The sequence below is a fragment of the Rhinatrema bivittatum genome, chromosome 11 (assembly GCF_901001135.1).
Source record: "Rhinatrema bivittatum chromosome 11, aRhiBiv1.1, whole genome shotgun sequence".
NCBI classification, from domain to species: Eukaryota; Metazoa; Chordata; class Amphibia; order Gymnophiona; family Rhinatrematidae; genus Rhinatrema; species Rhinatrema bivittatum.
This window is the reverse complement of record NC_042625.1, coordinates 52,384,776-52,398,072: the sequence shown is the minus strand read 5'-3', so window position 1 is coordinate 52,398,072 and position 13,297 is coordinate 52,384,776. Positions and strand designations below refer to the sequence as shown.

The 13,297-nt window shown below is 42.9% G+C and overlaps 1 protein-coding gene across 5 annotated transcripts in view; it reads left to right on the top strand.

Moving 5' to 3' along the window:
- SPECC1L (sperm antigen with calponin homology and coiled-coil domains 1 like) overlaps positions 1-13,297 on the top strand; it is a 94,560-nt gene that overhangs the window by 22,322 nt on the left and 58,941 nt on the right. For all 5 annotated transcript variants that reach the window (XM_029619412.1, XM_029619408.1, XM_029619410.1 and 2 more), the window contains exons 4-5: positions 3,740-5,358; positions 5,721-5,928. In XM_029619412.1, coding sequence (XP_029475272.1) covers positions 3,740-5,358; positions 5,721-5,928 — 1,827 coding nt within the window. The remainder of the gene's footprint in view (positions 1-3,739; positions 5,359-5,720; positions 5,929-13,297) is intronic.

Sequence of the window (13,297 nt, the reverse complement as noted above, 5' to 3'; positions counted from 1 at the left end):
CCCTTGATATCCCCAACTCAAGGGAAAATTGAGAGCTTTTTCAGAATTGCTCCTGGAGTAACTCCCGAGGGAAGCGCTGCAAGTCAACCAGAGGAGCCTGGGAATGACATGCCTGCTTCACCAATATCCTTAAGCCTGGGAGCCCCGATAACTCCATCTCCCCCCTGCCAGGAACTACAGCAAGCGACTTGTACTCAATCTGGGACTATGGAAGGATCTTCCAATGTATCCCAAGTGGTAAGAGAAGTCCTACCTATGCAGGGTGGTTTGAATGGACAACCCAGTATACACTTGGGTGTATTGGAAGCTGGGTTGAAAGACTCTACTACATTATTCCCTATAAAGAAGATAGAGAAACCTTCTGTTATAACTTTGGATTCAGTTTGGACGGCAATCGTGACTCTTGAAAGTGCTATTTCAAAATTGACAAACATCACTTTGCAGATGAATAATCGAATAGTAGTCAATGAGGATATAGTAAAGAAGCATGATGAGAAACTGGTAGAGTTGGAACAAAAAGTAACTGAGACACAAAAAATTCAAACAAATTTGATTCAGGGGGACAAGGTACAAAATAGAAATTTAGAAAAACTAGAGAATGAGGCGAGGTATTTAAATTTAAGGGTTATTAATTTTCCCTTGAATAGATTTACCTCGCTCCATGATCAGTTTAGAAAATACATGATTGATATTTTAAACATACCTAGAGAGGCCTCTCCCCCTATTTCAAAAATTTATTTTACAAAGTCAACTAATTTATTGGAGGGACAAACATCTCTGCTAGATGTATCTCATGTATTAGTCTTCAAGTGATGAAGTAATAGAAAAAAAAGGAACTGTTCTCGTCAAATTTGTTTTCCCCTCAGACAGGGATACAGTCTTGAGATTGTTTCGCAGGAATAGAATGAAAAAAATTCTTGAATATCAAATTTGGATCTTCCCGGATGTTACTAGGGTAACTCAAGTAAGACGGAAGCAGTTCCTTGAAATGAAAGCTCAGGCTGATCAATTGGGTGTCCAAATGTTGATTAGATATCCATGTAAGTGTTTAATTCGTTATGAAAATAATACTTATGTATATTTTGAACCAGAAGATTTGAGAGCTTTTTGGGATGCAAAAAGGATGTTGGGCAATAAGTAGAGAGTTTCAGTTATTGATTTAGAAAAGTAGGGAAGCAATACCTTCAGTTATATTTGAAGAATTTTCTTTAGATTGCTCATGTTTTAGTTTGGTTGGATATCTGTTAGATTTCTTGGTAACTAGGATACCTAGGGTTGTAAATTTAAATATGTGTAAAGATAGAGATTGAATAATAATTGTTATGTATACGACAGTAGATATCCGAATTGTTAGTGACAGTATATGTCATGATATTGTATAAATTAATAAAAAATAAATTAAATGAAAGTTTGTTATTAGCTGGTATAAGTTTATTAGACCAAACCAGAGCTTCTCCTGGTATAGATAATAATAATGATCAAATTGGGGGTAATATTGAGACTCTTGAAGTAAGTAATAGAGTATTAATACCCGCACCAATTCCTTTAAGCTCATTGGGAGAGGAACCTAAGGGTTCTGTTATTGAAGAACCGGATGATGTATCCTTAAAAGATATATGGAAAGCTATCTTAAGGATAGATGATAAGCTGACTAATTCAGTTAGTCAATTAATATCATATACAGATAAAGCTTCCCTGAAATTTATGGATCTTGATAAAAGATCGATTAAATTAGAAACAGAGTTAGGAATACATTCAGGGATTATGTCTAAATTATGAGCTACTTCTATATCAAATATAAAGGATAATTTGATGATACATCAAAAGTGTGAAATACTTGAGAACCGATTATGCTCTAAAAATCTACGTTTGTTAAATTTTCCAGTATCTCGTTTGCTATCAGGAGTTGAGCTTTTTAAAAAATATGCTAAAGAAAATCTTCAATTTTCTGAGGATAAGATATTTTTGTTATCAAATACTTTTTACCTTCCTGTAAAAAAGAGGGGAGAGAAGCCCAAGTGAATGGATCTTTTGACAAACTAACTCCAATTAAGAGTCCAAATTTTTCTTCATTATTGGATTCGGATGGGATATGTACCAGAGCCAGCCTAGTTGTTTCCTTTGTGTTGGATTCAGATAAAGATGTATTCTTTCGGCAATATTTTAAGTTTAAAGATACCTTGTTTTGTGGTCAAAGAATTCAGATCTTCCCCGATGTTTCTAAGGAAACACAGGTAAGAAGAAAGCAGTTTCTTATATTGAAAAACCAGAGTTGTTGATTTAGGTGCATTATTTTATTTAAAATTTCCATGCAAATGTATAATTTCTTATCAAGGAAATAAGTTTATATTTCTGGATCCAAATGATCTTGAGAGATTTATTTTTGATAAGTCCCCAGCGGAAATAAGGATATGGGAGGTACCGGGAACTAAAAATTTGTTCTTTAACCAAGGTTTTCCCAAGATGTGGGCTATTGCATAAGTAATTTGAGGTTTATTATTTATTTTTCTATTTTATTTAGATTTATATTCCGCTTTTCGCATTTTTTTCAGCACTTCAAAGTGGATTACTTTCAGGTACTGCAGGTATTTCCCTATCCCCAGAGGGCTTACAATCTAAGTTTGTACCTATGTAGTATCTTTTTATTTCTTCATATGCTTTTCTGTAAAATTCATGTGGAAATTGAACTTTCAAATAAAGTGTAAATTAAAAAAAAAAAAAAAAAAAGTATGAGGAATAAGAAACCAATCTGGTTCTCAAAGGAGATGGCTGACAAAGGCAAAAAGAACAGCATTCAGGAAGTATAAAGGATTCTAAAAGAGGAACACGTAAGAATATCTGGTAAATCTGAGGGAGATGGGGTCCACGGCAGCCCTGCCACAAACACTGCTCCTTGTGTGCACGTGGGCCGACACTGCTCCTCCTTCATGCCCGTGTGGCTCCGGCAACTTTTTTCTTCTGGGGCTGCATGGGCAGGAAAAAGGAGCACCCAGAGTTTTGGGGGGTCCTCTTCTTTTTTTTGGGGCTGTGATGGGATGGGCTCCACCACGGTCCTGCCAGTCTTCCTGCGCAGGGACATGAAACTGTGCGCGGCCGTGAGAAAAGTTGCGTGCGGCTTAGAGAGAACAGTGCCCTTATCATAAAACTTGGGGGTAATTGCATGGAGCGGCAGTACTACCCTTGAGAGGAACATGGGGGTAACTGCACAGAGTGGCAGATACTCCCATAAGCTTGCTGGGCAGACTGCCTGGTCCTTTTCTGCCGTCATTACTATGTTCCTGTGTGTGTGTTTCCATTAGACAGCAATCAAATGTAATGGTTGATTATGGAGCATGTAGCGCTTTGGTCTCCTTTTCTAAAGCTGCTGTGGGTTGAAGGCACAGCATTGTCTGCCTGTACCCTGCTAGGTGGGGGGTCACATAAAATACCTCACTTTATTTTAGAGAATTCATTCATTTAGCACATCTGAATGAGAAAATATAACTAAAGGGAGGAGCCCAGCGATAGAAAAAGACTGCACAAAGCAATGATTCTGATGACGATGTGGCAGTAGGGGTCTGTTTGCCACCTTGTTCCTGTTAATGCAAATGCATTCTATAGGAGGAGTTTTGTGCAATTAATTTTCAATCCTAAAGTTTGAAATTCTGCCTCTTATGGCACAATATTAATTTTTTACGTTGAGCGCATGTGAAATTTTTCTCTCAATGATATGGCTTGTTAACCTTATTTTTGTGTCCAGGAACAAATTCCACGGTCAAGCGTAGCACTTCTTCTGGGACTAAAGAATCTGGTTTCTCTAGGGAAAGAGTCCGTGATCGATCCCGGCTGAATCCAAACAAAAAACTGTCCTCTAGCGGGCTGGTGGGTAATGACCCAGCTATGGTAAAACGCCCACGCAGCCGGACAGAGTTTGATGTCCGCATGAGCAAGTCCAAATCTGACAACCAGATCAACGACAAAGCTGCGCTAGAAGCCAAAGTGAAAGACCTTCTGACTTTGGCAAAGACGAAGGATGTGGAGATCTTGCATCTGAGAAATGAGCTGCGAGACATGAAAGCTCAGCTGGGTCTAAATGATGACCAGTCAGAGGGTGAAGAGAAAGAGACTGTTACAGTGCATCAAGCAACGGATGTGGAAGCCACCTTATTACAGTTGAAGGAGCAAAATACTGCCATCCGACAGGAGCTGAATCAGTTAAAGAATGAGAACCGCATGTTGAAGGACAGGTTAAATGCTCTGGGCTTCTCTCTTGAGCAAAGGTTGGACAGCACAGAAAAACTCTTTGGCTACCAGTCTCTGAGTCCAGAAATTGCTGCTGGCAGTCAAAGCGATGGTGGGGGCACGCTTGCATCTTCAATTGAAGGTTCAGCTCCAGGTTCAATGGAGGATCTCCTGAATCAAGATGAGAACACCTTGATGGATAACAAACATAGTAACTCCCTAGATAACCTAGACAGTGAGTGCAGTGAAGTATATCAGCCACTTACGTCCAGCGATGATGCTTTAGATGCCCCCTCATCTTCTTCTGAGTCAGAAGGTTTGCCAAGTATAGAGCGATCCCGGAAAGGCAGCAGTGGCAATGCCAGCGAAGTATCCGTTGCTTGTCTAACAGAACGAATTCACCAGATGGAGGAGAATCAGCATAGCACAGCAGAGGAGCTACAGGCAACTCTGCAGGAGCTGGCAGACTTACAACAAATAACGCAAGAGCTGAACAGCGAGAATGAAAGACTTGGAGAAGAGAAGGTCATTCTCATGGACTCCCTGTGCCAGCAAAGCGACAAGCTGGAGCACTTTAGTCGCCAGATCGAGTACTTGCGCTCTCTACTAGATGAGCACCACATCGCCTACGTTATTGATGAAGATATGAAGAGCGGGCGCTACATGGAATTAGAACAGCGGTATATGGATCTTGTGGAGAATGCCCGCTTTGAGCGGGAACAGCTGCTTGGGGTCCAACAGCACCTGAGCAACACCTTGAAGATGGCGGAGCAGGACAATAAGGAAGCGCAGGAAGTGATTGGGGCGTTGAAGGAACGCAACCATCACATGGAACGCATTATGGAAACAGAGCAGATCAACAAGTCTGCGCTTGCAGCCACTCTGGAGGACTACAAAGCCACACTGGCCAGTGATCAGATAGAGATGAACAGAGTGAAGTCTCAGCTGGAGAATGAGAAGCAAAAGGTGGCTGAGCTCTATTCTATACACAACTCTGGAGATAAATCTGATATCAAAGATCTTCTTGAAAGTGTCCGCCTAGATAAAGAAAAGGCTGAAACGTTAGCTGGTAGGCTTCAGGAAGAGTTGGCACACCTCCGTAACGATGCCAACAGGATGCAAGATACCATTGTTAAGGTAAGAATATTGTACATAAAATTCATTTTGTGAGCACTGTTTGCATTTTATGTGCACAATACTCATATCATCAACTTTTGTTATTAAGTAAGTTTTAGTCAGACTAAATCTCAACAGAATTTGAGAGGCCTTCTGATGTTCTTGGCTTACTATTGACTGTTGCAACCAAAGTCATCCTGTAATGGGTGAATGTCTCAGTATTGAAAGGATTTGCAAAAGATGAAAAACTGCTGTTCCAGTCATGGCAGGTCTCTCTAGTTGTGGCTTCAGAGTTTTGGTCCCCTGGTGACACTGTTTTAAGCACAAAAATGTTGTCCATATGGATGTTTAGATGTTCATCTCAGCTCATTATTGTATTATAGGTAGAGGAAGAGTATCGAGCATTCCGAGAAGAAGCCAAGAAACAGGTTGAAGAACTGACCCTGGAACTGGAGAAGACGCGTACAGAGCTGGAGGAGAAGGAGACAGAGCGCAGTGACATGAAGGAGACCATCTTTGAACTGGAAGATGAGGTGGAGCAACACCGAGCTGTCAAACTTCACGATAACCTCATCATCTCTGACTTGGAGAGTAAGTGACTGGATACAGCCATATGATATCAATTTCATGGATCCAGCAGTCTGAGATGCTACAGTGTTTTGGTGTAATTTTGCCTGAGTTTAATTGCTAGGAACTGCTAAATGTAGAATGGTCTGGTACTTGATGCTGGCAGCTGGGAGTGGGACTGATTTCATATAAATGCTTGCACAATGCATGCCTACATTATGAATTTGCTCAGACAATGGAAATCTTGAAACACTATTTCCCTATCAGGTACTCTTTGGAGCAAGAGTCGTTTGTGAGGAGTTCGTATCTATTTGGCCTTGGAGCCCTACACACACCCTTACAGTGACACAACTACTATCTCCTGGCTTACAGCTGGTTACACCTAAGCAACACAGCTTTATGTAATGGAAATGGCTTTTGCTGAAACTTTCACAGTTGTATTGCAGAGGAAGTTAGAAGTGATCTAAATAATGTAACTGTTAACATTGAATGCATTTTCTGCATTCTGACACAGACTAGTGAGGAAAATCTTTCCTGAATACAGTACATTATTTTTCAGGAAACAGAATTCAAGGCCTTTTTGTGGTGCTGGTACACCCACACGCCACAGATCTGCATTCCTACTACTGCAGCATTTGGAACACTAATCCAGTGTGTCTTAAGCATGGGGACAGGGGTAGTATCCAGGGAGGAACAAGGAAGAGGATGGATAATGAGGAAATAGCAGGCCGAGGGAAGAAGATTTACATCTTATTTTTGAATAATGAGAAGTTGGAAAAGATGCTGCCTATTGGGGAACTTTTGTTCCATCATATTAGAACTGATGTGGGCTTGAACAACACAAAATAGGGTTGAACAGGAAGACAGCTGTGCCAGAACTAGACACAGTAAAGAGTATGACTGCATTGTAGGAGGACAAGATAGATGGGAGAAGAACTTTGCACTAGATGTAATAGTGAATGGGAAGCCAGAGATGAGGGGTACAATTTTAATTAAACTGTTGATCCAGAGTATCCTCAGATATTCAAGTTTTCAGTATAATCAGAAGAGGAGAGTTAGTGGATGATTTAGAGAAGTATCGAATAAGCTGAGAATCACTTGTGCAGCCTCTCAACATCAGATACCTCTGTTTGAGGAGATTTCCTCTCTCTTTCCACTCTTTACCAGCAGTAAATGGACAGGATTCCTGATCCCCAAATGTGTAGGAGGACTCTGTCTCATCCTAGACCGAAGGACGTTAAACAAGTACTTTTGGTGAGGGATAGCTCAGTTTCCCTCTGCATTCTGATTCCTTTTCTAGGAAAAGGGGGCTGTCAGTGCTCCATAGACGTAAACGTTGCTTAAACCCACAAAGAGATCTTTCCTGCTCTCAGGATGTATCTCGAGTCACAGTAGGGAAGCACCACCTCCAATATCCCATGCTGCCTTTCAACTTCATATCAGCCCCTCGCATGTTTATGAAATGCCTTGCAGTAATGCCTCTGCACCTATGCAAGTTGGGGTTGCAAGTTTTCCCTACGTAGGAGATTAGTCAGGATGCTACAGAATAAGCAAAACCATCCAAAAGTTGGAATTGCTAGTTTATCAATTACCCCAAATCCTACCTGAATCTGTTGCCTCAATTGGATTTATAAGAACTCTGCTAGATGCATCCTGAGCAAAAGCCCTTCTTCCGCAAGAGAGGATTAACATGTTGATATCTGCTGTGGCGAGAATAAGAACGAGTCAGCAAACATTGGCTTGGAACATCTCAAGGTTGTTGGTATTTATGGCTTTGACAGTACACATTTCTCCAATGATGCTTTTTCATAGTCTGAGTCCAATGGATCCTAAGGTCTTGGTGAATTCCAGCCAGCCAGCATCTCCAGGACAGCATCTGCATCACCCAGCCTTTGAGAGAGAGACTGTTCTGGTGGCTGATTCATTCTGGGAGGAATTCCATGAGATAAGGGCAGTAAGGTATGCCCTGAAGGCTTTCAGGTTTTGATTGGTAACTAATTTGTCCTTGTCCTGAAAGACATTCAGGTAGCTATGTTTTATGTCGACAAACAGGGAGGAATAGGATCACTTCGCCTGTGGTAGGAAACTGTCCAGGTGAGTGGTCGTTCTCTCACAGAATGTTCCACAGTGCCATGTATATGGTGGATGAGGTGACAATCCTTGTGGACAGACTGAATCTGAGTCTGGTCCTGGAACCCTCAAATGATCCTCAGGTAAAGGTATAACAAACCTGATGTTCCACATGAGGAACACACCTGTGATAGCTCTGTTTGTATCTTCTCCAAACAGGTCCTCAAACTTCTATTACAAGAGAGAGGCATGTGAATACCTACACTGTGGTTTGGAGTCAGGGTATTCTGTAAATGTATTCTCTAATTCCTCTGGTCACAAGACCTTATGGAAATTCATAAGAGACAGAGGAACTGTGATCCTTATAGCTCTCTTATTGGCTGAGACAGGTTTTGCTCCTGCTCCCGTGGGAGATGTCCATCAGGGATCCATTCGGGTTGGGGAATTCTCCCAGTAGTGATCTTTCAGGATCAGGGGCTGCTATGGGCATCTAGCTGTCGCAGCTTGAACATTGAAAAGGTAGTCCTGCAATCTCTGAATCTGTCCAGCAATGTGTCTGTTATTCTTCTGGCTGCCAAGATTTCTTAAACAAAAAAATACTGTGGTTTGGAGAGGAGGACTTCTGTGTGGTATAGGAAAAGGCCCTAGATCTTTTCTCCTGTTTCACACACAAATTGCTTGAATATAGGAAAATTGGTTCTTACCTGCTAATTTTCATTCCTGTAATACCACAGATCAGTCTAGACAAGTGGGTTTTGCTTTAGTATTTCTCTGCTTCCATCTGCTGGTAGGGATGCAAAACCCACTTGTCTGGATTGATCTGGATATGTACAGCTCAGTTAAAGTCCATCCCAGTGCACAACCATGTAGAAGGTAAATCTATCTTTGTAAAGCCTTTAGTTGTCTGTCTTTGTGGGGTTTGCTTTAGTTGAAGCCTCCTGCTGTGTCATGGGACCTCAGCGTGGTTCTCATCCAGTTGTTCCAAGCTCTTTCATAGCCACTGGACTTTTGCGAGCTGAAGTACCTGACCTGGAAGGTCATATTTTTGATGGTGAGCGCTAGGCCCTAGTGATTGATTTTTTTTTATTTATAGACATTTGATATTCCACATTTTCCAAATTAGCCTCTAAGCAGATTACAATCAAATTTAAAGTTAGTCTTGCCTTACCAATTTACTAGATATTTTTTGAAGGTATAAATAAACGTGCGGATAATGCTAAGCCAGTTGATATATTTGGATTTCCAGAAAGCATTTGATAAAGTCCCTCATGATAAATGACTCAGGAAATTTAGGAGGTCTTAGGATCAGAGGTAGTATCCTATTGTGGATTGGTAACTGGATAAAAGACAGGAAACAGAGGGTAGGACTAGATGGTCAGTTTTCCAAAAGGAGAAAGGTTATTTGTGGAGTCCCCAGGGATCTGTATTAGGACCTGTGCTATTTAGCATATTCATAAATGATCTGGATTAAGGGAATAAGTGGGATGACCATATTTATAGATGACACAAAATTGTTTTGAGTCATTAAAATGGTAGTGGATTTTAAGGAACTGTGGAAGGAGCTTGAGAGACTGGGCTTCTAAATGGCAGATGCCATTTAATGTGGAGAAGTGCAAAGTAATGCACGTAGGCAAAATTATTACCAATTACAAATGCATGATGCTGGGTTTTGTAGTAGGAATCACCACCTAGGAAAAAGACTTCAGTATCCTTGTGGATAATACTTTGAAATTTTCACCTCAGTGTACAGCAGTGGTCAAAAAAGCAAATAGAATGTTAGGAATCATTTGGAAAGGAACAGAGAACAAAACTGAGAATATCATAATGCCCTTGTATAGAGCCATACTGCGACTGCATCTTGAGTATTGTGTGCAGCTCTGGTCACCCCAACTAAAAAAAGATACAGCAAACATGGAAAAGGTACAGAGAAAGGTGACGAATGGTTATTCACTCTTTCAAAGGACACTAGGATCAGGGGGTGCTCCATGAAACTAGCAACTGGCAAATTTAAAACAAAACATAGGCAGTATTTTTATCACTCAGCACACAAATAAGCTATGGCAAAGGTGGATAATTCCGGGTCTTGAGTGCTGCACACCAGTCAAGTTTTCAGAATATCCCTAATGAATATGCATATGAGAAATTTGCATGCATTCTGCTTCATTTCCTGTGCACTCGGTCAAGCCAATCTCTATAAGTGGGTTATGCACCTCTACCAACAGATGGAGTAAAAGCTGAAATCACGGATGTGTACCTCTGCCCTGGCATCGGCTCGCCAGTATTCTCCATCTCTAAAAGCAAAATGGTTGTTGAACCAGGGAGTCTTGGCGGTGAAGGCTTTTGCGAAAACTGAGTGCCTACCTGTGAATGCTGCATTGAGATCATGCTGAGTACCTTCTTGTGTGCATTCTGGGCGCTTACGTCAGTGAGATCGTGCTGTGACTGTGCTTGAATGCATTTTTTATTTGGGCGTACAAGTAAAGAGAGGCGATAGGGTGCCAGTGACAAATGAGTCTAAGCACCTAGCGATCTGCGCTGCTTGCCATATAAAGACAATACAGCTAAGGATTTCTGCGAGTTTATGCCAGCGTTGCCTGGCTGCTGGCCATCCCTTCGGTCAGGGGGCCCTGGAGCTGAAATCAACTCATTGTGGGTGTCCCCTTCTTCAGGTGACCCTAGGATGGGAAACCTTCAGGAAATGTTTGATCAGAGGGTGTTAGATTGAGACCTATAGGGCCTGGTATAAGCCACCATCCTTTCCAGAATGGGATTTTCCAGAGATTATGCACCCAGTGGCTGTTACCATGTGCAAGCGCTACGGTACAGGAGTCCCTAATGATTTGCAGGAAGATGTGGATACAGATGTTTCTGGTGAAGATGGGGGGAGTTCTCCCCTCTGGCTGAAGGGGATATCCCTCTGGATTTGGAACCACATAGACCTCTGCTCTGTTTCCGTTATGCTGTTGTTATCAAGTTTGCTATCTGACTCTGAAGCCACTGGGACTCTATGGATGCGCAAAAGACTGATCCCTTTTTGGTCTCCCTTTGCAAGCATCTTGTTCAATTCCCCTCCTGGATGGCCTTGTATGGGATACTCCAAAAGCAAACTTTAAAGGGGGACATGCTTTTCTGGATGGTACCCCCTGGAGCAGTTATATTTTCCGAAAGTGGAAATGCTGGGGTGTTCTTGTGTCTAAGCAGACACAAGAAAACCCCAATAGCTCTAAAAGATCTTTTAGGAGGGGCAGCTCTAAAAAGATGCTCAGAATTGAAGCTATCCTTAAGCAGGCCTTGAGACCATGGCAATGAATTTGCAAATTGCCTCTTGCTGCTCCCTGATGGTTTGAGTGAGCCTGTGCCTCTCTCAGGAACCTGAGTGTATGGGGTTGAACAGCGAAGTATTGTATCAGGTGACTCTTTCTTAATTTATGCAGGCTGTGACTTGAGAGCTGCTAGATGTCAGCGGTGTTTGTGAAATCCATTGGCGGTAACAATTTCTAAGTCCAGTCTCATGAGGTTACGCTTTAAGGGCTTTTTTATTTGGAAACAAGTTGGAGAACAGATCCCTCATTTGCCATGGGATAGGAAGTCTGTATCATGTCCTTTTGGGGCAAGAGGCTGCAGCCATTGTCAGCCCTTTATGGGAGCAACTACTCGAGTTCTCATCCTCATCCAGAAAGCCTCAGAAGAAGGCAGGCTCCTGGAGTGGAGCACCTCGTCTGTCTTACTGTTATCAGAGCTGGGTCCGAATCATGACGGTCCAATGGGTCCTGGAAGTGTTAAGAGAAGGCTACGCTCTGGAGTTCTATTTGCTTCCTTGCAGATGCTTTTTGTGGTCTTGCCTTGCAGCTCCCTACCGAAGAGGGAGGCACATGGAGACTGTTGGACTTGAAAGTCGTAATTCCTGTTCTCGGATCACAAGAAAATACAGGACGCTGTTCCATAAGTGATATTTGTGGGTGATTCAGATTCATGTGGAAACTACCTGCCATAAGAATGACCGTAATCGAATTCTCCCGTCCCTAGATCTGACGAAGGCTTTCTACACTTTTCCAGTCGTCACGAACATCAGTGGTTCCTGCGATATGTGGTTCTGGGAAATCCTCATCAGGTTCAGGCCTTGCCCTTCAGGCTGGCCATTACACCCAGGACCTTCTTTAAGGTCATAGTGGTGATAGCAGCTTTCTTCTGCAGGGGTGGCATCTTGGTTCCCCGTACTTGCATTGCAAGAGAGTCACCTGGCTTCTCGCAGGGCAAGAGTTAGGCAGTAGGTCCTTATGGCCACCTCAGACGCTGGAGTATTTTGGTGTCTGTGTCATTTCCTAGCAGGGCTGAGTGTTTTTGGCCTGGTAATTACTTTAAGAAGTTGATTCCTCCAGTTTAGACCCTGGGAAGGTCTATTCGCCTGACAGTGTGAATTTAACTGTAGGTCTTAATGTCGATAGCAGCCATGTTGGTGGGTTTCCCTTGGGAGAAGGCACATATATGAGGCCTCTTCAGCGCAACTTCCCGGTGGGGTCCGTGGTCTCAGGACTACATGGTGAGGCTTCTCTTGGAGGCGAGCGTCCACTTTCAGTAGTGGTTGCCAGTGCATCTTCTCAGGAAGGGAGTTTCCTTGGAGATGCCAGAATGGTAGTGTGGATTGCTGGGGCACTAAGGAGCTTTAATCGATTTGAAACAAGTGCAGCTCATCTGGTGTGCTTGTGTTTTTTGTCAAGCTTCTAAAGGCTCAGATGGTCGGGATAATGTTGGGCAATGCGCCCATGGTGGTATACTTCTTTCCTCAAGCTGGGAGGGAGAGCCCTCAGGTGTCAGAGCAAATGGATGCACTTATCATATGGGCACTGTCGGCCAAGGGCTTTCTGCTCTTGTGGCACTGGGCTCACCCTTCAGCCAACGTGAGCTCCTAAGGCCCTTTTGTTGCAGGTGCGATCCAAAGCTGTACACATTGATGCTCTCATTCCAGAGTGGCTGCGGGACATGGAGCTATATACCTTCCCACTATGGCCACCATTAGGCAGGGTCATGCAAAAGATTGCAAGTCAGACCTAAACTCAGGTTTTCTGATGGCTCTGGCTTGGCCTGGAGGATATGATAGGCAGATCTGTGGAGGCTACTGGTTGGCAGTCCTCTCAAGTGGCCGCCCTGGCTAGATATATTGCACAAGGACCCATTCTACATCCTTTGGTTATTGAAGCATGGATGTTCTGCTGTAGTGATTCCACCTTGTCCTGGGCTGGGACGTTTTTTCTAGGTCTCTGGCTGGGGGGGGGGGGGTCACGTGATGCCGTGCACCGAGTGAGACGTGTCTGGCTTGGCTCTG